General features: G+C 54.4%; 2 protein-coding genes and 1 long non-coding RNA gene across 5 annotated transcripts in view; 2 read left to right on the top strand and 1 right to left on the bottom strand.

Moving 5' to 3' along the window:
* Positions 1 to 4,600, top strand: part of C18H1orf167 (chromosome 18 C1orf167 homolog) — a 29,319-nt gene extending 24,719 nt beyond the window's left edge. Inside the window, exons 18-22 of the mRNA XM_038377203.2 lie at positions 255 to 363; positions 611 to 848; positions 1,753 to 1,888; positions 2,744 to 2,854; positions 4,064 to 4,600. Coding sequence (XP_038233131.2) covers positions 255 to 363; positions 611 to 848; positions 1,753 to 1,888; positions 2,744 to 2,854; positions 4,064 to 4,123 — 654 coding nt within the window. The 3' untranslated portion in view covers positions 4,124 to 4,600. The remainder of the gene's footprint in view (positions 1 to 254; positions 364 to 610; positions 849 to 1,752; positions 1,889 to 2,743; positions 2,855 to 4,063) is intronic.
* A 2,017-nt stretch (positions 4,601 to 6,617) lies between these two features.
* MTHFR (methylenetetrahydrofolate reductase) lies at positions 6,618 to 22,291 on the bottom strand. Of its 3 annotated transcripts, none has more exons than XM_038376790.2 (12): positions 21,598 to 22,291; positions 17,616 to 17,864; positions 16,007 to 16,245; positions 15,484 to 15,594; positions 15,093 to 15,286; positions 14,058 to 14,308; positions 13,000 to 13,134; positions 12,391 to 12,571; positions 11,422 to 11,604; positions 8,366 to 8,473; positions 7,926 to 8,045; positions 6,618 to 7,402 (listed from the first exon to the last, which is right to left on the bottom strand). In XM_038376790.2, exons 1-12 carry the CDS (start codon positions 21,738 to 21,740, stop codon positions 7,205 to 7,207), a joined length of 2,112 nt encoding a protein of 703 aa, XP_038232718.1. In that variant the 5' UTR covers positions 21,741 to 22,291; the 3' UTR covers positions 6,618 to 7,204. The 3 variants fall into 3 exon arrangements, with proteins under 3 accessions (XP_038232718.1, XP_043355967.1, XP_043355968.1); XM_043500032.1 differs by lacking the exon at positions 21,598 to 22,291 and adding an exon at positions 17,456 to 17,512 and having other exon boundaries at positions 17,616 to 17,754; XM_043500033.1 differs by lacking the exons at positions 17,616 to 17,864; positions 21,598 to 22,291 and adding an exon at positions 17,456 to 17,591.
* LOC119845054 lies at positions 9,982 to 15,098 on the top strand. The gene is made up of 4 exons (XR_005289492.2): positions 9,982 to 10,522; positions 11,290 to 13,481; positions 13,993 to 14,302; positions 14,936 to 15,098. It is a non-coding gene; the product is annotated as an uncharacterized LOC119845054 (long non-coding RNA).
* Positions 22,292 to 23,193: the final 902 nt, after the last annotated feature.

Here is a 23,193-nt window from a genome sequence, read left to right as displayed (position 1 = left end):
TGGACAATTTCTACCCCACAGAGCAGACCGGACCTTGGTTATCACAGTCCTTTCTGACAGGCCTACAGCCAGCAAACTGCACGAGACTCCATTTATTTTTAAGGATTTAGTCAGCCCTGCTGGGATCTGAACCAAGGTGTGTCACACCTGGGCTCAGCTTTTGTGACTATCGTGTGTGTGAGGGGAGGGGTTCCCCCCTCTTTCTTTGCTTTTGTGTTAGGTCTTGATGGCTGCCTTGTAAATTCTATCATCAGGCCTGCAACTACTGGACGAAAGCCGCCGCCTTGTCCCAGAGCTCCCGGCAGCGGTGCACTCTCATAGGAGCCAGGAAGTGCAGGAAAATGCCCCTGTCTTGGTCAATCCGTAAGAATCAAACCTGCTTCCTCCTGTCTGGGGGTGTACAGGGAACAGCAGGGCGTTGTTGGAGCAAGGGGGTGTCTGTCTAGAAGGGAACCATCTACTCAAACTCTTCTGTAAATGATTAATTGAATAGGATGGCGGTTGTGGTCTGTTTTGGGGGTTTTTGGAGCTAAAGGGAGAACAGCCTCTGCCAGCTCTTTACCTTGCCATGATGGCATGCCCTGTGTGATTGCTGTGTCTCCTTCCACAGAGCCGAGACGACGCAGAAAAAAGGATCTTGGACCAAGCACAGCGACTTACCATAGACTCCTTCCCAGCGCCTTCCGTCGCTGGCTGGTGATCTACAGAAACCAAAGCAGGACACAGAGGCTGCCAGTCCATCAGCTTCTGGAGAGGCCTGGTGTGATGGGCTGGGCATCTGGACATGCCTGGCCCCAGGAGGGCGGAACCGAGCTGATACCAGATGAGCAGTATAGAAAACGGCTCGGGTAAGCACAGGGTCTGAACATGGTCAGCACCAAGGGATCTGGAGAAGGAATCGCTGGTAACTGTGTTGTCACCTTCAGGTTGTTTCCTTCAGTCAGCGTCGGGTCGTGAGGATGGACATATCTGACTGAGCAAGACCTTGAAATTCCTGTTCTTCTTCCTTCCCAATGGGGGCCCTGACCATAGGGCCTGGCTGTTTAAATGGAAGGAGCATTTCTTAGGTCTCATTTATGTGCGTGTGCCTAGCTTCCATGCTTCTGCTGGGGGGCAGTCAGCATGAGAAATCACCATGAACAATTTATTGTGCTCTTGGGGCTCCGAAGCAGGGAAGGGGTCAGGGGCAGTGGACTGGTGATGGTCATTGGTTCGAATCTGGAGCAGGTCGGCAGTGACCGAAAGCTGTTACTGACATATGGAACGTGCAGAGTAAGATGGGGTGTCAGTCCAGGCCCGATAGGAGGTCAGTGTCAAGGCACATTGGCAGGGCAGCATGGGGGAAACTCGTACCTGTCGAGTGGATAAACAGAGGCCTTCATCCTGCAGGGTTGTTAACTGAACCCCACTATCTGCACTAAATGTGCTAACCAGATAAGCAGGGATGAGCCTTGTGTCGTTGTTAGAGGAGGGGGCAGTGAGGCACAGCTTGTTCCCCCTCCTCCCACTGCACCCTTTCCAGCCAATAGAGAGCACACAACAGATGCGCCGCAAGTCTCCAGTCACTAGATGTAAGGAGCTGAGTGCGGGTTAGAGGCAAGAACTGTCGGCGTCACTCGATCCTGGCCTTGGAGCAGCGTCAGGTCCTCTGGGAAGCAGTCAGGCCGGCTGTGTCTGTGCTGAGGGAGAACATCAGCCGGGGTGAGTGCAGCCATCAGTACGAGCACGTTCCTTTTCCTTCTCTGCCTCCAGGACTAAGTACGTGAGACGATGGCAACGCAACGTGCTGCTCCGCCGGTTCCGGGCCGGCAGGAGGATGTGCTCTCTGGAGAGCAGGTGGCTGCGGTGGAAGGACACCAGCAGGACGGCACTGATCGTGCAGGCGCTGGTGAGTGAATGTCTGGGCCCATCCACGAGGGGAATGCTCCTGCAGTGTCTGTCCTCTCAAAGCCGCACCCTCCCGGGAGGTGAGTGGATAGTCCCCATCCCCATGTCACAGCTGGGGAAGCTGAGGCCCAGGGAGGATTAAGTAGCTTGCACCTAAGGTCACACAGCAAATTCCTGGCAGGGGTGGCGTGAGAACCCAGGAGTCCTGCCTCGTTCCCTTGACAAACTACTAACCCACACTCCTCCTTACTCAGTGTCTTCCCTCCTCCCTTTACCTCCTCAATCCCCATATTCTGTTCTCCTCCTCCTCCTTGGACAAGTGACTATTTGGGACCTGTTCTGAGCCTCACCTGAGGGTCCCAGCAACAGGTGTGCTCCTTCAGCTGGCCCCTGGCTAACTGCTCCTAGAGTGCTGCTGGTGTGCAGGCTGCTTTGCCAGTGGGGTAAGAAGAGGGGCCCTTGCCCCAGAGAGCTTGCAGTCTAAACAACCTGGATGCTGGCTGAGGAGGGGGAAGGAGATGCATGGCCCGAACCAAGTGACTGAGCAGTTTTCCTCAGGAGTCTGGTTAGCATTCAGCTTAGTTGTGAGGTCAGTAGAAGGGATGTGGTGTGAGTGATGAGGGGAAGCTGGCCAGCTTTTTAGGAGGAGGTGGCTCAGCTGCTTTGCAGCAGCATTTCCAGGTCATGGGGGCCTTCTGGAGGACCTAGAGAGATTTGGCCAAAGGCAATGATCGTGTGAAGCAGAGAAGGGGTTGCACAGAACGAAGCTGGAAGGGGCAGGGACCTGGAAGCCGAGGAGGCAGACAGTGCTGGGCAGAGGGAGCTAACCTCTGTGTGCTGCCTTTTCTCCTCGCAGGTTGGACAGAAGCTGCTGGAATGGGGCTGGAGGATCTGGAGGAGGCGTTACCTGCAAAGCCGGGTGGCCCAGAGTTTCCTGGAAGGTGAAGACCGGAGCCTGCTCGCCAGGGTAGGAGCTTACTGCTCTTCCGCTTGATCCCCAGTTAGTAGCTGAAGTTTCGGTTCTGTGGACTACAAATTATTTGTATTATGGGGGCACCTAGGGGCCCCAACCAAGTTCATGCCCCATCGTGCTGGGCACATCACAAATGCTTAGTGAGAGACACCCCCTGCCCCGAAGAGCTTATAGCCTAAAAAGGCTTGGTAGAAGGTGGGCAGAACGGCAAGGAAGAGGAGGGAGCAGAAAGGGCACCGAAGGGAATGGCGGTTTTTGGGTATTTCCATTCTGTGTGTTCCTGACGGGAAAGGAGGAAAGCGGATTGAGGCCTGTTGGTGCACAGGGTTAATGAAACCTTAGTAATCGGAGATTCTGCTATTCAATCTGGCTGAGGGGTTGCTGTTGTCTAGGGAGGTGTGTGGATTAGCATGTTCCACGTGTGATGGCGCCATTGGCAGATGCCCTGCGCTCTCTGTTACTAAGAGGCTGTTTCCAAACTACGCTGACTCAGTTTTATGCTGTTCTAACTAGCAGGGCGATGCTGCTGACCCAGCCCAGAGCCCACGGTGCTTGCCTGGGCCAGGGGAAGTTCTTTTCCCCCTGGGCCACTCCTGCAGTCGGCTGGGTGCAGGAAGGAGAGTAAGCTGCAAGATTAACTGTTTGTGGAAATCTCACTGCAGGCCCCTTCTCACTGTATCGCAGGGAAAGTGGAGGAATGTCGAGGTCATGTACAAACAGGCTGTGTCTAACACTGACCTGTGAGCAGCAGATTGGCTGGCTCTGCTGGTGTGACTTGATCGTTCTGCCTTGGGAGCATATTCTGTGCTCTAGCCAGTCTCCCTGAGAGCTAGGGAGGGGCAGGTCTCTGAGCCAAGCCGCAGGGCTGGGGGTGGCAGAGAGGCATCCAGACAAATGCTCTTTGGCGCTATCGTAAAAGAAAGGGATCCCAGTCATATCCTGCTGCATGAATCCAGGCCACGCTCAGCCCTCCTGAGCCCCTTGTTAGAAGTTGGAGGCCCAGCCTAAGGCAGTGTGTAGAGGTGGCAGGGCCCACTAGGCCATGCAGTCTCACCCAGGGCATCCAGGTGAAGCACTATAAACCAGGACCTCTAGTCCCGCTCTATGATGTCATCAAGATGCAGGTGGCTGGGGCTGCATTGCAGAATGCTGGGGGCCACCCAGCTCTGACCTGGGTCTGACTTCTCCCCTTTTCCATTTCAGGCCTTTGGAAGGTGGCACCAGCTGACAGTGTCCCGTCTGGAAAGCAGAGGACACTGCTGAGCTTCTGGAGGGACTGGCCAGAGCTCACCTCGTTGGCCCAGCCAAGAACATGGCTGGGTATTGAAAGGAAGGGGAGTGTGTGTGTGTGTGTGTGTCTCCTTTGAACACTTGTCAAGAATGCGAGGCAGTGGTGCTTTCTCAGAACTGGCCCCGCCGGGCAGCTGCAGTGGATACCAGCTTCTGGCAAAGCCAGTCCCTGCTCTGCTAGTGCCTGCCAGGCAAGAGCCCAGGACCTCCTAGGAACAGAGTGTATCCAGCCCCGGGCTCAATTTCAAAGCACAGGACACCCTGTCTCCTCCCTGCCCTGCAGTGGGGGTGTATTCGCTTGAGTTAGCTGGGCACTCTCCTCGCCCGCTGGCCTTGCCTATGTTGGTGCGAAGCAGGACCAATGGTCTGCTGGGGGCACGCAGCTTGTCTGTTGCAGGCTGCCGGCTGTGCTGAACGTTGAGTTCTGATTAAAGGTCGGTCTGCCACGTGCTCTTTCCTTTTGAATCAGGGATTCAGCTGTGACCCTGTATCACAAACGGCTCTACCCTAGCACAGCTATGCCAGGATCCAGTTCTCTGATCTGGGGGGGAAGAAATCAAGCTCTGCTCCTGCTCCCTTCCTGCTTGTGGGTATAAGCCTTCCAACTCATCCAGCCCCCGCTTCCGCTTAGCGTAACATACTTGGCTAGGGCCAGCCCAGGCTGGCTTGAACAGGGGCTTTATTTTTAGATCTGCCTCTTCCCACTGGGGATTCTTGTGCAGCCCTCAGCTCCTGCACGTGTTCCCGTCCATCAGCTCCTCATTAAGCCCTTCCGTGGGTGGCCAACCTCTGACCCTCTGCCTCCTGCAGGGTCCTTTTTCTGCTGAATGAGTCTGTGATGAAGAAACCTGCTGCGAACAGCTGAGCATCAAAAAGCTTTGCTGAGGCCAGGTGGGCACGTCTGCCCCCAATTATTGCTGCCCCCACCCCCTGCCCCTCATTAGATCCTGCAGTGATTGATCTATCGAGAGTGATTACAAGGCATCAGCCATTCCCCATGAGGCTAAAATTAAAGGGACAGAAGGATGCAGAAACTGCTTCTGCCCAGTGCTCATGGAAAAAAAGCATTCACCCAGCTGGGCAGGGATTTTGAAATCCCTCCAGAAGCTGCCCTGAGCTTGCTTGTCGGTGGTGGCAGTAGGTCATCGGCCCAAGCTTTGCAACACTGGTTTGTCCAACGTGTGGTGTCACTGAAGCAGGCAACTTACTCTTGCTGCTCCCTTAGGTGCTTGTTTCAGACACATCCCCGTGTGATGGGGCCTTGAACTGTCAGTGCTGTGTTCTGGTGAAGGATCTTTCTCCACCCCCACACCCTCAATGCACTGTGGCATAGGGGATATGACACATCAGCTCTGCAGCGTGGTTTGAGGTATGGCCAAAGGTCTCATTTAGCTTTATGTGCCCCCCCCCCCTTAGTAGTAATGCTGGGGACAGGCACTTGTGCAGAATGGACCTTTCCCACTGCCCAGCTAGGCCCTGGGGGGGCTGAATCTTTGACCACATGAGCTGCTAAGTTTAAATACAACTGCTGCTGCCTGAGGGCTGCTTATTTTTTGAGCTAGTGCTGTGCTCGAGCCTCTCTGCAGCTGCAAGTGTACAGCAGTTTGAGATGAAGTCCCTGCTTGTGGTGCTCAAGGATCTACAGCTGGCCCCCCTGCCAGCAGCAGCTGTGTTCAAAGATGTGCATGCAGCACATTGGAATGACTCTGCCAGGATGGACTCCCACTCCAGCTTGGAGAGACTGTTACAACATGGTTTGGCCTGATCTTGCAGCACAGAAGACAACACTGCACAATTGAGGAACGTGATCAGACTGGTACAATAGGTGGTACAGTCCCAGCAGTGTTGCAAAAGCAAACCATGTTTTAACTTTGTGAGACTTAGTGTTTACCCAGGTACCTCTACAGTGTAGGGATTAAACACAGTTGGATCCACAATCCAGCCTCGCGCAGGGATTAGGAATAGTTCATCCTGGCCTGAGCTGTAGGGAAAAGGAAAAAGCTCACACACTAACCGAGCATCATGTTGTGACACTTTAAGGTTTCCCTTGAATTACTATAAAGCATGAGTATCCACTGCCGGAAGGTGAAATCCCCAGCTCTGGTGGCCAGACTGTAGCAGGCTTAACCAGCTCTGTGACCCAGCCCCAGTGGTAGGTTGTGTGCACACCCACATCTGCACCTATACTAGTGGAGACCATGGGCTGTAAAATCCAGGTCCTAAGCAGCTGGTGCATGAAACACACTAGCCCCAGTGCTACAAACTCCTACCAGCTTGGCCTGGCTGGCCCCACCCTTCATGGTGAACGCTGCTGCCTACGAGCAATCTCACTGTCATCCTTGAACACGGAGAGGATGTTGGCATGAGTCTAAAAACCACTTTCAGCTGTGGTAGAGCTGAACTGAGCTAAAATACAAACCCAGTGCAGAGAGAGTGTGCACCCCTTCTTATAGATCCAGAAACGAGGCATGCCTGAGTGTCTATTTATTAATTAATTCCTAATCACCGAACTAAAGATTAAACTGACCTTGAGAATTCCCTTATTCCCGTTCCTATAAAAAACAAAAACATGATGGGGGGGGAGAAAACTTGACCAAGTCTTTTAGACCATGTAGTGTCCAACTACCCCAGCACGCTGTCTCTGCTGCAGTGAGTGGGTGAGTCTCCATTACGATCACATTGAAACAAACCCTGAAGAGGACACTGAAAAAGCAGCTCGATTATTTCTTAGACTGCAGCCTACAGCTCTGCTGGGAGGTTCAGGTGGTTCTAGCTGCCATTAGCATATGAGAACAGACAGTGGGACACATTTCGTTCGTAACAGAGAGGGGCGGTGGGAAGCCCCTGATGGAGTCTCGCTCTGGGAGAGACGAGCATGTGCCTCGGGCAGAGCAGGCGAGAGAACACGGCTCAATGAGGAGGCGAGAGCAGAGTGGACGTGGCCCTTGGGCGGAGTGTCTGGCTCCTTGTCATGTCGAGCCGGGCTCCTCTTGCCACCGGGCAGTTGTGCTGCCTGCAGTGAGTGGGTGGATGGATGGAGTGAGCGGCTATGACTCACTGCTCCGTAGGACAGTTCAAGAGCTCAAAAGTGTCCTCCATCACCTGCCACAAGCAGTTCTCCAGCGGAAACTCGTTGTCCACCAGGTTGACCAAGTAGTAGTTGTCGTGGATGTACTGGATAATCATGCGAGAGGGAGACTCCTCTTCATACAGCTTAGCCCACTGCTCAATCCACAAAGCGAACGCCTCATCCTGCCGGGACAAAGGCAGAGAGCATGGTACAGTCACCCCACGCACGTTTGTTACGTTAGCTGCAACTCCTACGTCGTCTAGGGCGGCTAGTCTTGGGAGGGGGAAGAGAGAGCGTATGACTTCACGTCTGCCCCACCCCACAGCTGAGGAGCTGGGCAGTAAATCAATGCAGCCTCCTGCTTTCTAGAAACCATGTGCATGCGTATTCTTTCACCAGTGTTGCTCAATACTGCCTCAGCCTCAACTGCTGTGGGAACTAGCCCAAAAATATTGGGGCTGGCACTCACGTCGCCCACTTCATATAGACAACAAATACATGAGGGGGAAAATCTTGCAGTCCTCACTCAGGCAAAGTTCCCACTGCATAAGGACTAAAGAGCACAGGATGGACTCCACTAGGCACTAATGTGGCCCTGTGACTGTCCAGTGGGTCTTGATAAAGAAGAGACAAAACCCCCTAAACCCAACCTCTCTAACCACCGGGTGGGGATAAGTTCAATGTCAGCTGGCATGATGCTCTTACCTTCCAGTACATGAAGCTAACTGGATCCACAACCGTCGGCTGAATGATCTCTCTGCCTGGGAAGATGCCCCAGGTCACGGCATTGGGCTGCAGATCGGGAGCGTTGGTGATGTTTTCACCCTGCCAAGAGGAGGACGGGACATTGGAAGCACCTAGAGCAAGATGGTCCTGAGCGGGAAGTGGGTGCAGTGGACCTGGTGCAAAGGTGCTTTTATGGGCACTACTTCCCTGAAATGAAACTACCCTCCATCAACCAAACAGTGAAAAGCCAACACCTCAGGAAGGAGCTGCAGGGAATAGCTAGTGCTGCTTCACCCTGTCCGATCATCAACTCCCATCTTCCTGCCCTGCTGGCAGACTCGCCCTCTCCCCTTAGGACCTGGGCCGCCAATGTCTCCATGACGTGGCGGGAGGGAAGCGTCGGCTAAGCACGCTCTTACCCGGACATTGACAATGTGGTAATTCACTCGGAGCTCGTACTTCTTCGTCTTCAGCACTTTAAGCAGTGCGGTGATGTTCTCGCTGGAGGTGAAGAATTCCAGGTATGCCTGCGTGGGCGGGAGGAAACAGAAGCCAAAACTCAGTGCAGTGCAGGGAAGGGAGGAATCAGTGGGGAAACCCAGCTGTTGAGGACTCATCCAGTTGTCTGAAGCCCCAGTAGCTAAAATGGGGAAGGTACTAAGAAGAATCCATCCATCCAACCCCTCGAGACAGGCCCATACTATCCCCATTTTATACATGGGGAAATGGAGGCAAGTCCATAGTAGAGCTGAGAATGGCCAAAGAAACAAAGTGCCCAGCACACAGAGGTACCACAGGGCACAAGCCCAATGTATTAATAATCCTTTGCAGGCAGTCTCTTACCCATCCTCCTAGCTTAGGCCCTTCAGAGCGAAGGGGTCCAAAATCAAGCCTCCCTGTAGGCTCTGCAGTAGGGGATGCACCCAGGTAGCTAAGCTACAGCCTCTGCACCTTTCATTCCAGGTGCCCATAAAACAGCAGGTGCTGGCTGTTTCTAAGAGACTCAGGCTTGACATCTTTGTTCTGTGCTGCGCCCTCGTTGGCAATTTCACCCCCGTGGTCCGCTGAGCGAGGCCACAGAGGGTTATCCCAGCTGGGCTCTAATGAGGGCCTGGTCATTCACAGCAGCACCTCTTTTGTCTGGTGTACTCTGCGTGTGCCTAAGACAGCCTAATTCCTCATTTTCCCCATTGGCTGCTGCTCTGGGCTGGATTCAGCAACTGCCTCCCTCCTAACAGCACTAGCTCAGTTTCCTGGCCATTGTGTTGGATGATTGATTTCCTTGCTCCTGGGGAATCTTTCTCCACTCAACTGTATTTGCCATCTGCTGGCCCAGCGGCTTTAACAATCCAAATCCCTTTGAATTAGCTTGTATTGTTCCCCACCATGTGCTCTGCTCCCACTGTTTACCTTGGTTATGGGGGACCCCACAATAATCATAATAATAATAATGATCCGGCCCACAGGACCATCCTGCCCGGCCCCTGAGCTCCTGGCCCAGGAGGCTCATCCCTGGACCCTCCCCTGCTGTCTCCCTTCCCCTGCAGCCATGCGGCACAATGCTCTGGGCGGTGGGGCTGCAGAGCCCAGCCTGACCTGGTGCTCTGCTGCGCGGCACGGCTGCCTGTCTTGTTGCAGCCGTCCTGCCAGATACTGGTGCTCCAGGCAGTGCGGAAGGGGGGCAGGGAGCAGGGGTCAGGGTTGGATAGGGGGCAGGGGAGTTCAGGGGGTGGGCAGGGGCGTGGATAGGGGTCAGGGTGGTCAGAGGGTGGGGAACGGGGGTTGAATGGAGGCAGGGGTCCCAGGGGGGCAGTCAGAAAGGAGAGGAGGGGTTGGATGGTGGTGGGGGGCCGTCAGAGGACAGGGAGGATGGATGGGGCATGGGTCCCGGGGGGGGCAGTCAGGAGCGGAGGGTCCGGGGGCGGTCAGGGGACTGAGAGCAGGGGGTTTGGATGGGGCAGGAATCCTGGGGGGACTGTCAGGGGGCAAGAAGTAGGGGGATCAGATGGGGGCGGGGGCCGAGAAATGCCTGGCTCTCTAACCAGCCCTCCATACAATTTCAGAAACCCGATGCGGCCCTCAGACCAAAAAGTTTCCCTGCCCCTGGTCAGAGGACAGAGCGCTGGTCTGGGAGGCCAGAGACCTGGGTTCTGTTCCTGGCTCTGTCACTATTCAGCTGGGTAACCTTGGGCAAGCTGTTTCCCCTCTCCGTGCCTCAGTTTCCCCATCTGTAAAAAGGGGGGAATGAGCCTTTGTAAAGCGCCTTGAGATCTGATGAGATATGCTATGTAAGAGTGAGGCATCCCTCTGAGTGAAACTGCAGGGAGAGTTCAGAGAAACAGAATACCAAGACACACGCTAGAAGCTAACCAGGACACTGGGTTTAAGGTCATTAAAGATCCCCATGACTTTCTCAGTGTTCTGTTTCCTCCAAAGGACAGTACCTCCTGTGCCACCATGTGAGGCACTGGGTCAGGGCTGGCTAGAGGGAAGAGCACCACCTCCTGGATAACTCTGCAGGCAGCACTTAAAACGGGGCCCGGTTCATGAGTGGATGGGAGGCATCCCGGGAAAATGTAAGTAGCACTCTCCATCCCCAGATGTGAAACACTTCAAAGGCCGGTAAGTGGCACTGTCCCTATTTTACAGATGGGAAAATAGAGGTTCGTAGATTAACTGGCTTGCCCAAGGCAACATAGCAAGTCAGTGGAAGAGCCAGAAGTACAGTCCCGATCTTCTCAGTCCCAATCTCCTGCCAGATCTCCCTGCCTGCTCCTGCTCAAGATGGCAGAGTCACAGCAAGCTGGCAGAAAATTCCCTTATTGGGCACATAGCCAGATGCTATCACTGCCTGTGATGCAGGTTTTTGGAAAGTAACGAGCAGAAAGGTCTGGGAGGGAGCTCAGGGAATTTAAACTAGATGTGTTCTTAGTCCAACAAACCCCAGCTCTGAAATAAGTAGCTTTGGAAAAGAGGGTGAATGGAAGAGGCTGGTACAGCAGCCTTGGGACACAGACATTGGGGTAGGACTACCCAGATGGCGAAAGCCTGTCTTCCAGTGAGAGGCTTTATCTATCTATCCAAGAGGAGATTGACAGGTGACGGACCATGATCTAGAAGTGCCTAGGAGGAGAAGATTCCTGATGATAAAGGGCTCTTCAATCTTAGCAGACAAAGGCGTCACAAGATCCAATGGCTGGAAGCTGAAGCTAGACAAATTCAGACTAGAAATCAAGTCTCATTTTTTAACAGTGAGGGTAATTAGCTGCTGGAATGAATTATCTAGAGATGGGGTCATCATGTGAAACTTCAAAAATCTGAGCTGGATCTCTTTTTTACACAGGTACTTCTAGCTCAACCAGCTGTTACCGGGCTGGATGCAGAAATCGAACAACGTTCTTTGATCTCCTACATAAAAGAGACCAGACTAGATGCTAAGGGTCCTTGCTAGCCATACACATCTATAGTTTGGTACCTTCTGGAAGACATAGCCCCCACTGGGCCCCCAGCCCACAATGGGGTCAGTGGACGGTTTGCCATTGATGTTTGGCTGGGAGTTGATGGTCAGGATTCCTCTTCTGTTCACCTTGTCCAGCTGCTCCTTCAAGAGGTTGGTTTCAGCAGCGAGAGGGTCGTCGTTCCAGGGCAGGCAGGTGACCTGCAGGAAGGAAAGAGTCTATCCATTACCATAACCTCACAGCACCAGGCAATGCCTCCTCAAACAAGACTCCAGTGGATGGGGACATGGCTGCCCACCACATAGGACAGATGAGCTAGTGAGAGCACATCCCACAAGTGCTCTTACCTTGTACAAGGCTGACAGCTCCCTTCTGGGTGCAGTCAAAATCCCAGACAGCTTCTTTAAAGCCCTACATGGTCTAGTGGTCCCCAGTGGTCCCCAACCTTTCTTGTGGGAATAGCATACTGGACAGGCGCCAGACACCCCACCGCCGAAATGCTGCCGAGAAACGGCAATACTTCTTGGAGGCATTTCGGCAGTGGGGTGTCCTGCGGGCGCACAAAAATGCCCTGGCGGGCCACACATTGGAGATCCCTGGTCTAGGGCACCCTGTCTGAGACCCCTTTCAAACCAGGGGGGCTTTCCAGCTGCAGTCCCAGGGCTGAACTCATGGGGGTTGTCCCTTCTTACCAGATGTGCCGCTACTCTGATCTTGGCCCTTTTACAGCACAAGGACATCTTTATCAAGACTTGTTCCTAGCTCTCTCATGCTGAGAGTCCCCTCCGAGCATGATCCCCCATGGTCACAGAGTGGGTTTGGCAGAGGAATGCCCTGACCTCCTGTGTAAAGGAATGTCACAGGGTGCTTGACACCTTTGAGATAAGCACGATTGTCTCTCTCTGTGACAGTCCTTTTTGGGTGCTGCACTGCCCCACTCTCCAATGAGCCTCCCTCTCCGTTCTCAGCCCTAGGCTTTCACGCACCTTGTGCCCCTCCCTGTTGGGCTCTCCGGAGATGTAACAGGTGAACACCTCGAAGACGCTCTCCTCACTCGTCAGCTCCTCCCCCCACATCTTCAGGAGCTCCTCCCTCGGCGACTTGCTCTTCAGGTAGAAGAGGTAATAGTCCTTCAGCTCGCCGAAGGCTGGAGAGGAAGAGTTCCCCCTGCGGGATGGAGCAGAGAGACAGGGTTTATGTGCTGCCTGTGGTGGAACGTGACCCGCTTGACTGTTCCAGCGGGTGGGGGAAAAAGCCACCCCCCAAGGTGGGGGGGAGAGTAGTAAATACGATCAACCAGAGATCTGCACCCCCACCACGTTGGGGCCACCCACTCAACCGCCCCGAGCAGCTCACTCCCTCATGCAGCTCTGAGCTAGTGGGCACCACCAGAGGTTCTCCTAGCAAAGTATCACCAGATGGGCTAAGTGACAGGACTCCAAAAGGGTCTTGAAACGAATCCAGCAGCCTCTGCTTGTGCTACAGAGACGCCTTCCATTTCAAGTGATGTCGGAGCAGATGGTCCCCTTACTCAAATGGCTTTCTGCTCCACTCCCCACCGGGTCCAGCCCCTTTGGCCTAGGCCAGAGACTCACCAGCGGCCGTTGGGGAAATCATCCCATTCCTGAGTTCGGTGAATGTAGCTCTTTGGCCTGGAGGCCCAGAAGATAGGCCGGACGTCTTCGACTCTTCTCTTGGGGTGGGCGCTGACTGCCCAGGGCAGAGGCCGCCTTGGGGGAAAATAGAGATTATTAGGATAGCTTCTCTGTAACGGACTCCCTGCTTTGGGACTGAAAGCACTGCTAGTAAATGCGTTTTACTGGAGAGGCAGGGTTCTGGGACAGGCTGACCGGCAAGGGCTGAGGCAGAATGGAGAGACATCGCTGCATCCAGAGAGGCACTTCCCTCCAGAGCGGACACCTCTCCCCTAGGAGATGGCGGTTCATGCCAAGGCATTCATTATCCCCCTCTCACGTATGCTCCCAGGCAGCTGGGTAGTTTGTTAAAGAAGAATTGCACAGATGAAATACACGGGATGGACACCTGCCCTTTTCTGGTGGCTAGACAGGCCTGAAAGGTTGGTTATTTTTAAAGAAAAAAAAAAAAGACCCCAATGTTTGTGTGTCCCACCCTTGCTGGACAGCCCCTGCTCAACTATTGAACATTTTCTCTATTGCTGCTGGAGATCACAGTAGGACCTTACTCAGCACTTAACACCAACGGGCGGGGAAGATGAAAAGTTCTTATCTCCTGACTGTTCGTTGGGCATTTGAGTTAAGTGTTTGTCCAAAAAAAACCCCAAACAAACAAAGCCACAACAAACCCACACATGCACCACAAAACAAAACCCCGCCAATAGGTTTAACCAGTCCAACTACAAACCACCTTCCCCTCAGTTGCTGAGCTCTCACACCTTTGGTACTTAGAGGTCATAATCCTCCCAGCTCTCCAGTCATCCACAGAGTACTCCAGGGAAGACCAGACCGAAATTTCTAATGTATCAATACAAACAGAAGGAGAGGGTGGCGGTGTGCGGGCGGAAAGCCACCAGCCAAAGGAAAGGCACCAGCTCTTTCTTTCCTTTACAGGTCATATCTATTGAAGGTGCAGCTGTGACAGGAGAAAGATGCCCCAGGAGTAGCTCTCTGCTCACCTGGGGTCCTCTTTCCAAATGCCCAGACGTTTGAGGATTTCAGTGGTGGCCACTTCTCTGTTGAGGGTGTAGAAATGCAGGCCGGACACCATGCCGCTGTCCAGCAGCTCCCGGCACATGGACGCCGCCAATTCCACCCCGTAGTTCCGGATGGCTGCGTCGTTGTCCTTGATGGGCTCAATCACTTCTTTGATCTCCTGCGGCACCTCGAGTTTGGAGAGCTTCACGAGCTGGCGCAGAGAATGGTAACCCTGGGCATGGGATACACGGGGAACAGGGAAGGGTAATACCCAAGGGAAAGGGTCAAGGCTGCTAACGAGGTCTCTCAATTTTCAGGCCTATTTCTGCTCCCCAGCCAGTTGACAAGGTAACATCTGTACCAGCAATGAATTTTTATAGTTGTCAAAACAGAAGACTTTGAATCAGGACTCCTGGGTTCTATTCCCATCTTTATCACTGACTTTTAGTGCAACCTCAGACAAATCACTTTAACCTGTTTGCACTCCATTCCCCCCGCCCCCAATCTTTAAAAAGGGAGAAGTATTTACCTCCTTCAAAGGAGTCGGGCAATTGGGGGGCGGGAGGGGAGGTTAATTCATGTCTGAAAACACTCGAGAGGCAAGGTGGAAGCGTAAAGAGGAATACAAAGCTCCAAGCCGCTGTTCTGTACCGTAGAATCCCGGCTGGTGTCTTTAGACTATAAAACTCTTCAGGGAAGAGACATGCCGTTATTGGCTTGGCACTGTTCGACCAATGGCTCCAGTTTACCCATTGCATTGTGCTAGGCGTGCTTATTGACATGACTAATGAAGACCTCCTGGAAAGGTGGCTCTCATCATCCTTCCATTACTTTGTTCTGCTATGTTTTTGCTTTGCAGGGACAAGAGTCAGACAACACTCAGCACCCTCATCTCCCAGTGACTTAGAGCTTTAGTGGAAAGTGCTTGGGAGCTGGCAGGATTTAGCTCAAAAATCCAGCCATGAACCCCTCCAGGCTGCTCACTTCGCCCTTCTGGCAAGGACTGGGGATCTCACCTGTATGGGAAAGATGCCAGGTACGATGGGGCAGGTGATGCCAATGGCCTGACAGTCCTTCATGAACGCGAGGAAGGTCTCGGATCTGAAGAAGAGCTGCGTGATGACGAAGTCAGCCCCAGCAGAGACTTTCTCCTTCAGGTGCCTCAGGTCAGCTTCATAGCTCTCGGCTTCAGGGTGGCCCTTGGGGTAACCTTCAGGGAGAAGAGGAGGAGCTTAGCCAGGAGGCAGCAGGCTCACTCTTCCAGTACCTCAGTCATGCTGGGGCACCAAACGTCTGAACCGTCCAGCACCCTCAAGCCGTCACTCAGAGTCCTGCCAGCACAGTCTGCCGATCCCCACGGTCAGAGGCAAACCCCGCCACAGCTGGCCCATAAAGAGATGAGTTTACCTGCCACGCAGATGTCAAAATAGTCATCGAACTCGCAGCGAATGTGCTTCACCAAGTCGACGGCATAGTTGAAGCCTTCCACCTCTTCCTCCCACTCCTCGCCAATGGGGTCTGCGTGAGGAGACACGGAGATGGGTCTGTCCCAGAGCCTGTGTATAGCAAAGCTCAACCAGCGCTAGATGGGCCGCCCATTAGAGAGGAAGAGGAAATGGAGTCTCCAAGTTCACTGGCTTCCTTACTTGGTTCCACCCATAGGCCCTTCACCCCCCCCCCCCCGAGCTGGAGACACCACGCCTTCTGGGTCAAGGTTAACTCAGCTAAGCTCCCTGAACAACTCCTCTCAGCCCTAATCCAGAGGCAACAGGGAGAACAGATTCAGACAGATGCTTAACCACATGGCCCCAGAACTGGGAGGGATGTTAGATCGCCAGGTTGGTTCATTCCGGCTCCTCCCATAGAGGAGTCGCTCACTGGAGGTGAGGGTAACTCTGGCATTATCCCCAGGGCAGAGAGGAATGCTCACCTCCACGCAGCGCCATGATGTTCTTCAGCCCCAGATGCTTGGCCTTCTGCAGGTGCCCTGTGATCTCCTCCTTGGTCTGGTTGCAACATGTCATATGCAAGATGGTCTCCAGGCCACAGTAGTTGACGGCCGTGTTGGCGATGATCATGGAGGAGGTCTCCTTGTCGGAGCCTGGGTCCCCTGCCGGGTGCCAAGTCACATCAATGAAGAGGGGGCCGCCCATCCCCATGCGGTCGAACCTGCAGATTAGAACAGAAGCAGTTTATTGCTAGCCTGTGGGGGTGCTGCCACCCACACGCCTGGGGTATCGCACTCAGCGCCGGGCACCTCGCTACCAGACAGCATGTGGCAGAGAGGAGGGAATTTCGACCAGAGCAGCAAGAACAATTACTGGGCTGGAGCAGCCACCTCAGGAGAAGAGACCAAGAGCTAAGTCGCTCCAGGCTGGTGAAGGAACCACTAAGGGCCACTGGCAGATCAACACCATAGAGGCGAGACCATGTTCAGGGATATCCAAACAGATGGAACTAGCAGTTTGGGCAAGATATATATATATAATTTTTTTTTAAAAAAAAGAGGGGGAATTCTAGGCTGGCTCAACCAGAAGCTTCCTCCCAGCCACATCTAGGAGGCTGTGGCATCATCTTCCAAAGGAGAAGGTGGCAGGCCCATGGCTATGATACGCATCTAGGGAATAGGGTACAATGGGGACTACAGGGAATAAGCAGGCGCTGCTGGGGCCATTGGGAGGGGAACTAACAGGCCTAATCCAAGTCCAGATTCCAAACGGAGGCCTGCTCCAGATGCCAGAGACTCCCCTGCCTTCAGCGGGGCTGCACCTGCTTACCCCAGGCTGGTGCCTGGCCATGGCATGGAAAGCGGGGCCCTGTTCTTTTATTAGCGCAGCCCGGAGGTTTTCAAACCACACCTTTCCCTTTGGATGTTGCCACAGTGATTTGTGACCAGAGAGGCGCTTTCTGCATGGGCTGGGCACGAGAGGCAGAGCGTTACACAGCACTGCAGGGGTTTGGCCTGGACACACAAGGAGAGACTCCCACCAGGATGGGGAAAAGACAGGGGCCTAAAGCAAAGCATCTAGATGACTGGAAAGCAAGCAAGATTCATGTTGCCAACGCCATGGGCCCCGCAAGACTAGATCAGCCACCGGTCCATCTAGTTTGGTCATTGCCAGGGGCAAAAACTAATACACGATGCTTACTGGAGAGACACCCATACACACCCCACCAATGCACCTACCGGATCCTGCACACTAAGCAAGTGGAGGATTCCTTTCTGCTCCCCTGCCTGACCCCACAGTGATCAGCTCAGACTCTAAAACATGAGAGTAGATTCACCTTTAGCAGGAATATGTTCGCATACAAAATGATCCAGCCCCCTTAGTAATCTCACCATGATGTTCAACACTACAGGGATGCAAAGATGAATTACCTGGAGTCCATCACCCTTCTCAGCAGGGAAGCACAGACCCATTACCTGCTTCTTCACCTGGAAGGGAGACAGAGCACAGGCCTGAACCGGCTCTATCAGGCTGTCCCCCAGTCAAAGCCTTCACACCTCCTCCCCGATCCCCCCACCCCACAGGGCTCACCTGGAGATCAGATTGACCGCACCATTGGCCGTCCGTGGGGGGAAGAACTCTAAGGAGAACCACTTGTCCCCCGAGTCATATCGCCGGCGCATCTTCTCCCGCAGCCGCTCATGGCGCTCAGCATCCAGGACAGGGGTGGAGCATCGCGAGCTGTCCTTGGAGCTCTCACTGCCACTGCTGCTGCCGTCCGACCTGGAACTGGCACTCCCATTGCTGGCGCTGTGGGGCTCGTTGACCATGATGCACTCTCTGGGAGGGGGCGAGGGGAGGAGAGCGGGTGTCACTGCCTAGGGGCTTTTGTGGGGTGACTAGGAAGGCAGTTGATGGGAGGCTGCTCTAAGCAGGAGCTGGAAGAGGGTGCAGGAAGACAAGGGGATCACAGGGCACAGGATGTAGGAGGAATGCATATTGCCGCCCTGTTAATGATCCACCACAGCTGAAGATTTCAGTGGGGCTGGAAGGAGATGCAGGGGTTGTTAATCTCTCCACACCCTCCCTTCCCTGAACTGTCCGTCCATGTCTGCTCAATGGTTTTTAACAATACAGAAATCCCACTGAGCAGTGATGAGATCTGAGGAGCAGCAATGGGTCCTGAGCCCCCACCAGAACAGCAGGGCCATCTGAATGACCTTGGTGCCTGCTAATGCTCCCCAAGGAGTTCTGGCGGGTACGGCAGTCCCTGCCTCCGAACTAGCTCCTACAGGACCCTAGTCAGCCGTACTTAGCAGCTGCGCGCAGACATCAGCCTGAGTATGCAGTGACGGGGAGCAGTCAGTGGACCTTAGGCTTTAGCAGAGTTACACCAGGGGTGAATAAAGTTAAACAAGGAGTGATTTTGTCACTCGTCAGAATCAGTAGGTTTAAGAGTTTCTTTCTGAACTTACGAATGCTTTACAATTTATTTACCGCAGCATCCTCGTGCAGCTGGTGAAGGTCAGTCTGACCTTCTGGACAGGGACGGGTTGCCAGCAGCTCTGTCCAGAGTGGGCCGCGTCCAGCCACCTCTCTAGCATAAGATGTGCCCAAACAGCAATGTTTCTTAAAATAGCTTGGGGAGGGAGGCTGGATTGCTACCCAGCATGCTCTCCCCTCAGAATCCTGCCCTCAAGCCCATAGCGTTCTCCTCTGTCAGAAGTCAGATGGAAAAGTCCAGCACTGTCAGCTAGTCACAATGGCCTGACATGTGCCACGTGTGTTCCCTACAGTCTGTTACCTAGTGCTGTGTCCAGTCTGGCATCACAAGAATCTGCCTTCAGCTGAGAACTCTCCCATCACCCAGCATTCCTTTCGAATGAGATTCTCCCCATCCCGCATTCCCCTCTACACACAGCCTCTTTGTCCATGCACTCAGCATTCCTGTCCCTTGAGAACCTCTTCCCAAAACACATGCTGGAATGCCTGGATGCAAGCTAGCAAAAGTCCTCTTGTCTGCCAGGGCGGCCAAAGGGAATGTAGTTATTCCTTGGGGGACAAGCTGCCAATCAGCCCCCTTCAAAGTGGGGATGCACTGAGTGATTGGCAAGTCTAACCTGAGTCCGGGAATGAAAACAGCCTGGCCTGCTGCTGGTCTTGTAACAATATCAGCACTGTTAGCCTGTCTTTACAGATGGCGACGCGGAGATGCAGGGAGATGAAGTGACATGCCCAAAGACACACAGCAAGTCAGTGGCAGAGCTGGGAACAGACTCCAGGCCTCTTAACTCCCAATTCGGAGCATGGCTTCCTGGCCTAGAAGTGCCTTCATAAGCGTCTCCTCTCAGCTGCACTCCACCCGGTGCTTTGAAAAGGAGCATACAATCCAGCTCATCCCAGGACAGGCTGCTTTAACTTCTGTTTGGAGGAAGCGACAGCACAAATCCTGTACTTGTGGCACCACCCGTTCATGTCACCCAAACCAGCCACTGACAGGCGGACTGTGCTCTTCCTTTGCTGCTTGCATGAGGGCTCAGGCTGAAAGGATCAGGAGAAAGGCTTGGCCCAGTCTCTGGAGACCCGTCCAGCTGGCAGGAGTTGTGGAAAAAGGAGCAGGGAGGCTGCTGATGCCAAGAGGGACCTGGGCCCCCAATCTCGTGTGTGCATACGGACTGGATGTGTGCACAGAACCGTCACAGTAACTCAGCACTGCAGAGCAATCACAACTGGAGCAGAAACAACTAAAAGCAGCATAAAAACTCTGACCCTGGCGTTCAGTAACGGAGAAGTGAAGCCTGATCCTCTCCACTCCCACCATCATTGTGCTAACCCACAGCACAGAAGTGGGTGTTAGTGGTTAGCCCAGTAGTTCTCAACCCGCAGCCCAATCAGCACACGGCTGCAGCCCATGCGACATCCTCAGGGGCCAATATAAGTCGTATTGGATGCAGTCCACAAAGATAAATAGGATTCCCAGTCAGTACCTTTGGTCTAACCCAGTGGTTCTCAACTTAACTCATGGGTTCTCTTCCCAGCTCTGTTACCGAGTTACTGCGGTTCCTTGGGCAAGTCACATATGTGCCTCAGTTTCCCTATCTGGGATTATAGCTCCACCTCTAGGGAAGGGTTGAGGCTTCATTCATTAGGGTTTGTATTGTGATTTAAGGCCCTCTGATGAAAGGGGCAAGGGGAGGACAATTGATGATTGTAAGCCTGGAAAAGGAGCCTGCAGATAAGGTATCTCCACCAGCAATATGTCAGGCCATGCCCTCATCCTCAGATTCAATAAGGACTTGTTGGCAAGAGAAGCCAGACAAGGGCCGGTAACAGGTGAGAGACAATCATCTGCCCAGCCTCTGCCTTCAACGTAGGTTTGGTTCATTCCCTATATCCACTGGCTGTTTTTGATATGATTGCTTGGGCTTGCACAGCCGCAGCCACGACGACGGCAAGGAGAGGTTGGAGAGCAAGAGCATTAGCAGGAGAGAGGATAATAGCTCACATGGCGTCAGTAACTAATGGAATTGCAAGGGGAAAGGGGGCTGGAGATAGAAAGCCCTGAGGCTGGGACTTGCTGCTCCCTGAAGTCAGGAGGTGAAAAGTTTCAGAGAGGCAAAAATCTTCACCCAGGCTTCAGAGCCAGACCCCGTGATGGTGAAAGAGGAGATAACATGGCTTTTCTTCCAAGGACTGGATCAGGACAGCTTGGCCCCTGGCCATGCTAATCAGTTATTCACCTTAAATAACCCCCAAGGCAAGTACAGGAAGGAGCACATGAGCACATGCCTAGCTGCTCAGAGATTGTCCCTCCCCCAAGCAGAGCAGAACCAACAACCAAAACAGGGTGCAGCCAGGCAGGGCTTGTGATGGACATTACTTCCCAGCTTTGGGATGGGAGGTGTAGCAGGTGTCCTGGCTGGGTCCCACATTCCCCTGACCCTGGGGGAGCAGTCCACTCTCCTAGGTCTCCTGAGCCAGGTGCACCTCTCCCCTGTGCATCTTAAGCCAGGCAGCCTAACACAGTGGTTCTCAACCAGGGATACTTATACCCCTGGGGGTACGCAGAGGTCTTCCAGTGGGTATGTCAACTCACCTAGAGATTTGCCTAGTTTTACAACAGGCTACATAAAAAGTGCTAGCAAAGTCCGTACAAACTAAAATTTCGTATAGACAATGACCTTATGCTGAAATGTAAGTACAATATTTATATTCTGATTTATTTTATAATTATATTGTAAAAATGAAATAGCAATTTTTTAGTAATATGCTATGACACTTTTTTGTATTTTTATGTCTGATTTTTGTAAGCAAGCGGTTTTCAAGTGAGGGGAAACGTGGGGGTATGCAATACAAATCAGACTCCTGAAAAGGGGACAGGAGTCTGGAAAGGGTGAGAGTACTGTACAGATTAAAGAAGGGGAGGCCAGAACTCCAGGGTTCTAATCTCAGCTCTCCCACTGAATGTGATCCCTCTGTTTCCCCATCTGTAAAATGGGACTAATATTATTTCTAATAATGGGGGTGGGGGGTATTGTCCATTTCTACCAGCGCACAAGGCCCTTTCACCTACTTTCGACCAGACAGCTGCTGATAGCTCAGGGAGGCTGGGTCCATGCCAGTTTGCCCATATTCCAGGATGAAGATATCCCCATAAGGGCTGGAGTACAGCTGGTCCGAAAGAGTCCCAGAAATAAAATAAAAAAACCTAAACATTTTGGGGGAAGCTGGGGTGGGGGTGTTTCAGAATTTGCTGATTCATCAATTGAGCCATTTTGCAGGAAGAGTTCAGTTACCACGGTCTGGACAGTTCGCAGGCAACATCTGAAACCCGCATAAGCTTCTTGTCGGCTCCCAGGCTGGGCTCCTTGCCAACCCGCTTGGAAGTCAGGCAGGGCTTGCTCCACTGCAGCCAGCCTGGGAGCACGTTTCATTTGGGAAACACCCCGGTTCAGTTTCCAAAACAAAAACATTGTGAAGTTTCAGTTCAATGAAAATGGTCAGGTTTTCACCGTTTTGTGCCAGTCCAGCCCAGGGAATGGTTTTGAAATCTCAAACCTTTTCTCGGGACGGAACAATGGTTTCCCACCCAGCTCGAGGCAGGAGTCTCCCTCTCTTTTCCCCTAAATCTCCCCCTTCCCCGCTTCGGCGCTGCCCGGCCGCGGGGCTCCCTCTGGATGAGGGTGCTCACTGGGTGTCCCCGAGCCCTGCTGTCCCCTATTCTTTCAGCTCCACCCCTGCAATGAATCTGAGCTTCCCCCACACATGCACCCAGCCCAGGCATTGGGGGGAGAGAAGGGGGGCTGATCCGGGGTCTCCCCCCCAGGCGCGCACCCGGCCCGGGGATGGGGGCGGGGGGGGCTGATCCGGGGTCTCCCCCCCAGGCGCGCACCCGGCCCGGGGATGGGGGCGGAGGGGGCTGATCCGGGGTCTCCCCCCCAGGCGCGCACCCGGCCCGGGGATGGGGGCGGGGGAGGGTGATCCGGGGTCTCCCCCCCAGGCGCGCACCCAAGATGGGGGCGGGGGGGGCTGATCCGGGGTCTCCCCCCCAGGCGCGCACCCGGCCCGGGGATGGGGGCGGAGGGGGCTGATCCGGGGTCTCCCCCCCAGGCGCGCACCCGGCCCGGGGATGGGGGCGGAGGGGGCTGATCCGGGGTCTCCCCCCCAGGCGCGCACCCGGCCCGGGGATGGGGGCGGAGGGGGCTGATCCGGGGTCTCCCCCCCAGGCGCGCACCCGGCCCGGGGATGGGGGCGGGGGGGGCTGATCCGGGGTCTCCCCCCCAGGCGCGCACCCGGCCCGGGGATGGGGGCGGGGGGGGCTGATCCGGGGTCTCCCCCCCAGGCGCGCACCCGGCCCGGGGATGGGGGCGGAGGGGGCTGATCCGGGGTCTCCCCCCCAGGCGCGCACCCGGCCCGGGGATGGGGGCGGAGGGGGCTGATCCGGGGTCTCCCCCCCAGGCGCGCACCCGGCCCGGGGATGGGGGCGGGGGGGGCTGATCCGGGGTGTACCCCCCAGGCGCGCACCCGGCCCGGGGATGGGGGGGACTGATCCGGGGTCTTCCCCACGCGCGGACCGCGGAGCACGTACCCAGAGGGAGAAGCCGCCCCGGATCCGGGCTCCCCCCCGCGCTTACCCCGGCCCCCAGGTGTCTCAGCTCCACTACGTTCT

The sequence above is a fragment of the Dermochelys coriacea genome, chromosome 18 (assembly GCF_009764565.3).
Source record: "Dermochelys coriacea isolate rDerCor1 chromosome 18, rDerCor1.pri.v4, whole genome shotgun sequence".
NCBI lineage: Eukaryota > Metazoa > Chordata > Testudines > Dermochelyidae > Dermochelys > Dermochelys coriacea.
Note: the sequence above shows the minus strand (reverse complement) of the source record. Positions and strands in the feature narration are given on the sequence as shown.

Excerpts from the sequence above, each read along its gene's own strand:
- MTHFR (XM_038376790.2), bottom strand. The coding sequence starts at position 21,740 with ATGTTTAGGTTTTTTTATTTTATTTCTGGGACTCTTTCGGACCAGCTG. Across the intron at positions 17,865-21,597 it reads CAGCAGCTGTCTGGTCGAAA|AGAGTGCATCATGGTCAACG; the intron begins GTAGGTGAAAGG and ends GCCCCCTCCCAG. Across the intron at positions 8,474-11,421 it reads GGGGCTATGTCTTCCAGAAG|GCATACCTGGAATTCTTCAC; the intron begins GTACCAAACTAT and ends CCGCCCACGCAG.